Source organism: Spinacia oleracea, chromosome 5, assembly GCF_020520425.1.
Source record: "Spinacia oleracea cultivar Varoflay chromosome 5, BTI_SOV_V1, whole genome shotgun sequence".
Taxonomy (NCBI): Eukaryota; Viridiplantae; Streptophyta; class Magnoliopsida; order Caryophyllales; family Amaranthaceae; genus Spinacia; species Spinacia oleracea.
Window position 1 is genome coordinate 28172901 of NC_079491.1, and position 10132 is coordinate 28183032.

Below are 10132 nucleotides of genomic sequence, written 5' to 3' on the forward strand. Positions count from 1 at the left end.
AAAACAGGTTGACTTTGCCCATTCCTTGATAAAATGCAAGAAATGACCAAATCATACACTTCAGGGAATCGTCCAGAATCCTCGGATTCGCGATAACCAAATAAAACTTGTTCGCCACAAACAGTCGCTCGAATCAAGTTATAAAACTCCGGCTCAGATCCACGGATCGCCGAAGGCATAACTAAGAGGCAGACTAGCGATCTCTTGCCCAGGTTTCCGAACCACAAGAGATCGGAAGAACAATCCAAACCTCTGAGCAGATCGACGGATTTGAAGAGTCTGGAAACTAAAGAGTCTCTTAGCAGATCTACGGATTTGAAGAACTCGCAAAACTAAAGAGTCTCTTAGCAGATCTACGGATTTGAAGAACTCGCAAAATTAAAGAGTCTCTTAGCAGATCTACGGATTTGAAGAACTCGCAAAACTAAAGAGTCTCTTAGCAGATCTACGGATTTGAAGAACTCGCAAAATTAAAGAGTCTCTTAGCAGATCTACGGATTTGAAGAACTCGCAAAACTAAAGAGTCTCTTAGCAGATCTACGGATTTGAAGAACTCGCAAAATTAAAGAGTCTCTTAGCAGATCTATGGATTTGAAGAACTCACAAAGTTAAAGAGTCCCTTAGCAGATCTACGGATTTGAAGAGCTCGCAAAGATAAAAAGTCTCTTAACAAATCTACGGATTTAAAGAGCTCGCAAGATCAAAAGGTTTTCAGCAAGTCTACGGATTCAAAGAAAAGCTCGAAAGTACAAAATTGAAAAGCAGCCAAGTAACTAACACTCATTTTTCATTCAATATTTGGGGGAAGTACAAATACATTGAAAACCTCAAAAATTGAAAACAAAATGAAACAGTTAAAATCGGCAGCCATCAACAGACAATACCGGCCTACCGAAGTACTAAGAAAGCAAAAAGAAACGAGTACAACGCAGCGCCGAGGCAAAAGGGGGAAAAGCAAGCACATATTCGGAAGTCCTCAACTGGAACCGACCGACTCTGAAGAAGACGACTGCCCGAATCCCTAACTCTTGGGAGTCTCAGGAGCGGCCCCTAGGGGAGCATCCTTCGAAGAACCCCCAGCAGTAGTATCACCCTCGGAAGTTGCCTTCTGGGCCCGAGCCTCTGCGAGAGCAGCTTGGCGTTCAGCTTCAGCTTCATCTCGATCAGCTTGGCATTCCACCAAGTGGTCCTCGGCCTGCATCCATAGGGGAACTTTCTCGTTCCAAGGGAAGTGAGGCATGTGCTTCGCAAACATGCGCCGAGCACCCAGGATGCCGTTCCAGTACTGCTCTCTACACTGATCAGCAGTGTAGAGGTCGACTCGCTCCTGCTCCAACTTCCGAATATAGTCATCCTTTTCCCGAAGCTTCAGCCGAAGGACAGGCACCTTATCAGCTTGCTGCTGGATCAGCTCCCGATGCTGGACAAAATGGCAAAGCCTTAACTCTGCCTCTTTATGCTCCTTGTCGGCCGCTTCAAATTTAGACTTCATCTCCTGGAAGAGTCTATCTTTTTCCTCAAGTTCGCTAGCGAACTTAGCAGCCATATCCTTCTTTTCCTCAGCAAAGGAAGCGATCTTCTCAGCATCCTCTTCAACTCGGAAGATGAGCTGGCCAACCTCGGCCCCAATCTTCTCAGCAGACTCTCTAGCCTCGCGACTATACTGAAGGTATAGCTGCTTGACTTCCGTAAGCTCGGAGAGGAGTTGCCCAGCCTTCTGGTCCAAAATGGGAATATCACGAGCATAAGCCTCACGATATTTCCTCAATTGTTTCTCCTCAACCGAGCTACACTCGGAAGCGAACGAGGACCAGAAAACAGCCTGGGAACGAGAGAAAAATGAGCAAAAATAGGAAAAACATAAAACAAAAACACAACTCAGAGAGAAAAATCTAGCAATTACCTCGTTCAGATAGTACTGGGCCATCATAGCCGGATTCCTCTCTTCGGCCCCAGGAACCCTCCACTGCGGGTTAGCACGAAGCAGATTCTCCCGAGCAGCCTCGGGGCCCACCAAGGATCCCACGTGAGCCAAGGGGTCCTCTCCCAAAATCGGAGCCCTGGCATACCGAGCCATCGCCTCCCTTACTTCTTCGGGGATCCGTTTTAGCGGAACATCCGATCAGGGATCAGCATGGATCAGCCTATCCAGGGCCGAGGTAGAAGTAGAACCCAAAGTTGAGTGGCGCCTCTTCCTCGTCAGACCTTGCTCGGGCTGCTCCTCCTCTCCAGCAGAGGGAACCTCCTTCTGAACCTCGGGAACCGCAGCTTCGGGGCCCGAGAGATCTATCATCTCCTTGTCTGGACTCTTCTCTCTCTCAAAGGGAAGATCAGCAGACTCCTTCTCCCCAGCTACCTTAGGGACATCCGAACCAGGAACAAAATCGGCTTCAATCGCCTCCATCACCTCGGTGATATCCTGGATTTCGATCCCCAAAGCAGCAGATGGTTTCAGTGGAGAGGGGATGATATCTTCCTCGATCAGCGGCTGGTCCACGGGCGGCGGTTCAGCAATCACCACACTCTTTAACTTCTGCCCTGGCAAGGGCATGAAGTGAAGAAGATTCTTAGGAGGAGGCATGACTTCCGAAACCGCTTCCTACATAGCAAGCGTTCAAAGATTAGTTTCGGAAAAAGGGAGAAACGAACTACAAAAAACTCCAAGTCAGAACAAATACCTTCTCCGAGGGCTGAGAAGCCTTTGCTTTCTTCGGATGCGTGGAAGGCCTCAAAAGAGTGCTACCCTTCCTTTTGCGTTGATCCTAAAAAGGAGAGACCAAGGGTCAACGAATGTAAAAGAAGAAAAAAGGAAGAAATAGAGAAAAAAGCGTGAAGTACCCGGTTCCTAGATAAAGAGATATCTATCCGAGCCGGGGATGAAACCGAAGGAACGGTACGCGGCACAGCGTCAGTCCCAGGACCCTAAAAAGATGGTCCAGGACCAAGACGTTAGCCGACGGCCAACCGAAAAGAAGAAGACAAACAGAAAATCGAGCCTATAAATGAACACTCACCGGGTCCGAAGTTGTCTTCAACACAGGAAGCACAACCTTCACAGGAACAGCTTCAACAGAGGAGGCGGAATCCCACGGATCAGCTCGAACTTCGGATATCCGAGCAACCCCCGAAGGAGACAACACGTAATCCTTCAGGCGAGGATTACGAGGGTTATCTTTTCCGAACTTGTACTCGGGAGCCGGGTCGTGAATAGTCTTCAAATCCAAAGAAATGCCCAACTTCTTAGGATCAATGCAGCTAAAGCCGTACTCTGCAAAAACAAAGCACAAAATATGTCAGCAAAACGAAGCAGGAAAGAGAAGGACAAACTCACTGAAAAAACGGTCTCAGCCGAAAGACACCTACCCCTGTCAAAAATCCTGCTGAGACCGGCAACAGCAAGAATGTCCTCCCTCAAAATGTAATTGAGATTCGGGAGCCAGCTAGACGGCAGTCGATAGTTATCCTCTTGAGCCAAGAACCACTGGAGAAGGTCCACATAGTGGCGATGATTCCGATCTGGAGCTGCCACACCCCTCATATCAGGATCAGGAGCCACGAACCACTTCGGGGGACGATAAAAGTTGGGATGCTTCGGATCCGTCGGCACACGAACGAGCAACCACTCCGTCTTCCAATTGTGGTCAGAGCTAAGGTAAGGGTACGCCGTGATGTAGTTCGGATCCCCCCTCTTTCGGGACTTCTTGTTGACAATGGTCCACCAACCATACCCATCACCCTTGGAAGCATGGTTGAGAACCAGATCGTGAAGATCCCGAAAAATAGCGACAGAGCAAGGGAAATTGACGAAGTCACACACCCATCTAAATCCGATTATGTGCCTCATAGATTTGGGTGTGAGCTGGGCCAAACTAATGTTGTACGACACCAAAAGCTCGGATACGAACGGATCCAAAGGAAAGCGGAGACCATTCTCCAAATGATGAGTGTACACGGAAATGAACCCCCTCGGTGGATGAGTCACCCGAGGACGCTCTTGTTCAGGAAGCTCGCACCAGTACCCCAAGGCATGCTGAATTCCGTATAGCTCCTCGGCCTTCCGATGATAATTCCCCAACTTCGCTTCCACCAACCAGTCACCGCTGACCGATTTCTCCAACGGACCGTCGATCTTGGTGGTCTCGTGCAAAATTGAGGCATACCTGCCCTTCGGATCAGCTTCCGTCCAATGAACTGGAAACTCGGGGTAACGACGACGAGCACCCGAAAAGCCAGCTCTCTCACCAGAGGTTGCGCGTTCAGACACGCCAGACCCACCAACTACATCATCTTCGGAAGCATCCCAACCAATCGAACGCTTCTCCAACGGCCTCGCCGAAGGCCGACCCCTCGAAGTTTTCGGTAACCTCCCCGAAGGCACGTTCTCCCTCTCACTAGAGGAGCCAACGACGAACTTGCTTTTGCCCCTATTCTTTGCCATGGTCGCGAAATCTCGATCTAGGGTTTAGATTGAGGGGTAGAAGGAAGAACGAAGAAAAAAGGAGAACTCAGAAACAAATTACCTTTTTCCGAAGCGGAATTCGCCGATAAAGCGAGCAACACAAGTTCCCGAAGTCTAAAGTTGGCCGGATTTCGTAGATCTGAAGAAACAAATTGCACTGCGATCGCCGGAATTTAGAGAGAGAATGGGTTTGAAAGAAGGAGTAAAAAGTTCGAAAAGAGCAAAACACCCAGTATTTATAGAAAAGAAAAAGGGCGCATCAACTTCCTCAACCCACGATCTCCACGACACAATACAACTCCCAACACTTGTCATCAATGCAAATCATCCCTTTTCAAAAAAGAGAGGGAACTTTCGGACTTCTGACAGCTGGAAACCCACCCATTTAATTCTAAATGGACCGGGTCTGGGGGGCATGTTTTTTGGGCTCCCAATTGATTCTCAATTGGGCCACTAAGTCCAAAGCCCAATGGCTCTAAACAAACAGCATCAAACCTACCAATGGCTAGTCAGCCATCCATCAAGGCCCAAGGCCCAAAAGCAATAAATGACCTATGGGCATTTATTATGCAAACACTATAAATAGGCCGCCAAGGCTCACACCTCAAGGTACGTCCAATTTATCGCCTTAAGACTACTCTTCTAGAGAACTTCTCTCTAGAATCCGAGCATCGTTCTTACTTAGGCATCGGAGGGGCTTTCCTCGGAAACACCCCCGAGGCTAGTGACTTTGCTCTTGTGCAGGTGAATTCGGACTCTACTCATTCAAACAAGCAAGATCTTCAACACATACAAAAGGGCCTTCATTCGAAGCCCATTGTTTCCATCTTTACAACACCGGAACAAGTCCTATCACCAATCACTTGCTGTTGTTTCTTAATTTCAGGATCATAGTAAATGATTCGCCTCACATCAGTTTCCCAACCATTAATCTTCCTAGTTGCAACCGTAATCACCCACCACTTTTGGTTAATTATTATTATTGCATGTTTGTAATAGTTGTGAACCATATTTTTACTTTTAATTTATTTTCTTAATGTCTCCCTCCGTATGTTGCTTTATGTTTATATAAAGGTTATTTAGAGATGCTACATTTCAATCTCACTAGAAGTGGGACTTTGAAAACGACGAAAGTGATTTTGAATATGGTGACATAATTCAATTAGAGGTTGTTGATTTCTGAACTTCCCCCGGAGGGATTAATTAAGTCTAAGAGTGTCTCTCATATATAATGATAATAGATTATGAAGAGATATGTTTAATGGTAGGCAAAATTGCTACCACAATCGTTGAGAATGGAATAAATGCAAAAATCAGTGGGAGATAGCTTTTAACTTTACAAAATAATGGTATATGGATTAAAATGATACATGGATGGTAAATGTGGTACAGGTTTTTGTTCATAAATTATGAACACGAGTATGAGTTTATGATATTGATATCATCCTGAAGATGAAAAAAAAATGAATATATTTATTGAAATTGATATGTACCATAATTACAATGCATACTCTAGAAGAGTACAAGCTATCTTTCCATAAGTGTGTTGGATTGTCTTGCCATTACAAATGAGACACCAGTTTGTGTCGTTATATCAAATCAGAATATGTTCAAACTATAGTATTTTATAATTACAGTGATCACTTTGAGAAGATAACCAGCAGTTATCGAATGAAATATTTTATATTATATTATATATGTATGATGTGATAATTTAGGCCATCCGGGTTTAAGAACACCCGTCATGAGATTTTATTGTCAAATAAAAGTTTATGTGCTGACACTCCCTCATATGTTGTATATATATTCAAAGGCAAGACATATTGATGAGGTTGAGTTGTATTTCAATTGAATGTCAATTGAGAAAATAAATACAAGAGATATTAATTACTTTGAAAACTTGTATTATGATATGATAGGTGACTTGAAGGTCACCATGATAGTAAGTGACCCGAAGTTCACCAAAATGATAGTAAGTGACTTGAAGATCACCAAGAAGTTTACAAGTGTTTTGTGATTGATTTGAGTATCATAAATCTCTTGATTGGGGCAATCATATATCAGCACGAAATGAGAAAATATGAAAAGAATACAACTGCATAGTGCATCTACTCCCCATGATCAATATTAATCTCTAGAAGAGAACGAAAGTATGAAGCATTTATTAAATATACGCTGAAAATTGTATTATTAGTTGGTGAAAGATTTTATGCCCCATAATATATTGAAAATATTTTCCCAACTTAGGGGGAGACGAGCTAGAATAAGTTGGCAAAATTAAAAGATATAATATATTGATCCCCATATGAGTAAGTGTAAATGCCAACTGTATGTCCTGAAAGTATGTTTGGACATAAATATCTATGACTTAATTATGTTAAGTTTTACATGTCTAGAGACATAAAGGCATATGTTAGTCATAGTACGTGTTCGATGTTACACATAGTAAGTGTTGAGAAATATATCTTGCCAATATTTATTTAAATCTCTGCACCCGAAGTGTAGATTATATATACGGTTCCAACATACTGATGAGTTACAAAATTATTTATATGAAAAGGCAAGATAATGCAGTTGATAATATTTTTGAAAAGAAAGAAAACACTATTATAGTGTATGCAATACCCTTGAAGTGGTATAGATATCTGAACTATAATAGATGGCCCATGAGAAGAGCTAAATGGTACCTATTGTATAAGTATTCAGATATCATTGATGAATAGCATGCAAAGTATATGTTAAAGAATTTTGATGATACCGATAGAGGATGGAACCGAAATATAATGCATATGCGAGAAATAATGGATTTTGAATAAGGGATTGTAAATCTATGTCTATTTCGATGTAGACATCATTATAATGATCAAATGAGCTCATGGACCCGAAGTCCTACAAGTTATGGATTTGAAATATCCACACTGTACAGTGTTTGCATTTGAGTCTTACATTCATATACATGTGTAGTTAATAGGTAAATGCATCATTCATTATACATTTAGTTTGTTTTTATGTTTTATCATGGTATGATGTAGATTATCCAGTTATAATTTCATATTACATGTTTCAAAACTATTATGATGTCTCATATGAATATGCATACAAAGAATGGTAAAACGGATTTGCAACTTTATGAATATTATAAGAGGAGTTTCTTACTCCAATGGGAGAAGTTGCGAAAGAAGTATATATATATAATGTTGATTTAATAACATGTTATGAATCATGCAAATAAGAAAAGTTCCTGAAGAACTTATACATGATGTTCTTAAACATCTAGCCCTTTAAGTTTTACATATGAATGTCATAACATTGATCAAATATTATCTAAACTCTTGAAGAGTGTTTTTGAACTGTCGTCTCAACCAGTAGTTTGAGTACCTGAGAATTATGAAATATACATATTAGTTTATTCACGGAAGAATTCTTGTACAATATGAGTTGATTCAAAATTATAAGATAAGAGTATGTAATGTCCTTACATTAAGTTTTATTTTATGGTCCAGAAGAACCATAGATCTTATTATACCCTAAGTTGGACAGTGATATTATTATTTATCGTGTATTGTCATGAAAGTATGACTAGAGAAATTTTGATCAAGATTATTGATTACTAATACTTATGACCTCCAGAAGAAGGTTTACATATGTTCAATATGAAAGGATACATTTTGTAATATTATATGCAAGAGTATATATTTATTTCAGGTATTATTTTTAAAAGTCTGGTGATATAAATACTCATCTAGTGAGTACAAGTGAAGATTTGAAAATTCAACTCAAACTGTGGAGAATCAACTTCCAAGGAGCTTCATGTTGCTACATTTGAAAAGTTATCAACAATATTATATTCATTGAACTTGGAGATCTCAAGTGATGTATTAATCAGGGGGAGAAAATACGCGTTGCACTCTTTTTCCCTTAACCATGGTTTTGTCCCATTGGATTTTCCTGGTAAGGTTTTTAATGAGGCAACATCCCAAGCGTATTATGATGAGTGTTGTACTCTTTTTTCCTTCACTAAGTTTTTATCCCATAGGGTTTTCTTAGAAAGGTTTTTAATGAGGCATCATCTCATGTACATTACAGAGTCATTGTATTATTTTAGATAATGGACATCCAAGGGGGAGTGTTATAAATATATTGTATTGTGGATGCCCATTATACCTTGACATCATTATCCTATATAATGTACGTATGTGTACATATTATGTTGAATGGGAATAAGATGATAACCGCTCGTTTCTCTTTTGGTTTTCTCTCTTTCTCTCTCTCCCTTTCTCCCTAATTTCATACTCCGTAACATAATATACTATTTGTACCAAAATCGTACAAAATCGTACAAATATACTTCGTATAAGATGTACCAAAATTGTTCTAAAATTATTTGTAGTTTTTAGACAGTAAAATACAAATAAATAATTTTTAAAAAACAAAGGACAAGGAGGAACAAATATCCAATTACAGTGTGACAGTGAGTTAGTGAAGGAACAAAGTATTGCGGCGCATTAACCCGAATAGTTAACTGCTGTACTCGGGTACAGCCAGTTCTGGTTGTACCCCAAAAACGACGCGCTCATATTGTTTGTTCATTCTTGTCGACTGTTTGTTCTTTTTTATTGTACTGTTTGTTCATTCTTATTGTACTGTTTGTTCTTTCTTGTTGTACTGTTTGTTCTTTCATGTTGCTTTTTAAATTCATCATCAAATTTTCATAATTGTTGTATTTTTTGTTCTTTCTTCTGGAATTTTATGTTCTTTTTTATATTGTTTGTTCTTTCTTGTTTATTTGTTTGTTTATAATAATCATATGGTTAATGTTCATAATTAAACTCTTCATTAATCTTTTATTCTTTCTTTTTGTATTGTTTGTTCTTTCTTGTTGTACTGTTTGTTCTTTCTTGTTGTTTTTTAAATTCATTCATCAAACTTATTGTTGTATTGTTTGTTCTTTCATGTTGGCTTTAAATTTCATCATAAATTTGTTCATAATTGTTGTATTGTTTGTTCTTTTTTCTGGAATTTTATGTTCTCTTTTATATTGTTTGTTCTTTTTTGTTGAATGATTTGTTCTTTCTTGTTTATTTGTTTGTTCATAATAATTATCTGCTTTATTGTTTGTTCTTTCTTGTTGTATTGTTTGTTCTTTCATGTTGGCTTTAAAATTCATCATAAAATTGTTCATAATTGTTGTATTGTTTGTTCTTTTTTCTGGAATTTTATGTTCTTTTTTATATTGTTTGTTCTTTTTAGTTGAATTATTTGTTCTTTCTTGTTTATTTGTTTGTTCACAATAAATATATGGTTAATGTTCATAATAAAATTGTTCACTTCATTGGTCTTTTATGTTTTTACAAGCGCCTATATTGTTTATTTCCAAATAAATAAATAAATGTTCATTTCCAAAATAGTAAATGTTCATTCCAAATAAATAAATAAATGTTCATTTCCGAAATAGTAAATGTTCATTTTTGTAGTTTATTTCCAAATAAATAAATAAATGTTCATTTCCAAAATAGTAAATGTTCATTCCAAATAAATAAATAAATGTTCATTTCCGAAATAGTAAATGTTCATTTTTGTACCAGTATTTGTTCTTTCTTGTTGTATTGTTTGTTCTTTCATGTTGACTTTAAAATTCATCATAAAATTGTTCATAATTGTTGTATTGTTTGT

The 10132-nt window shown here is 39.2% G+C and overlaps 1 protein-coding gene across 1 annotated transcript; it reads right to left on the minus strand.

Moving 5' to 3' along the window:
• Nucleotides 1-1658: 1658 nt before the first annotated feature.
• LOC130461385 (uncharacterized) lies at nt 1659-3294 on the minus strand. The gene is made up of 4 exons (XM_056829472.1): nt 3015-3294; nt 2679-2762; nt 2173-2599; nt 1659-1717 (listed from the first exon to the last, which is right to left on the minus strand). Exons 3-4 carry the CDS (start codon nt 2579-2581, stop codon nt 1659-1661), a joined length of 468 nt encoding a protein of 155 aa, XP_056685450.1. The 5' UTR covers nt 2582-2599; nt 2679-2762; nt 3015-3294.
• Nucleotides 3295-10132: the final 6838 nt, after the last annotated feature.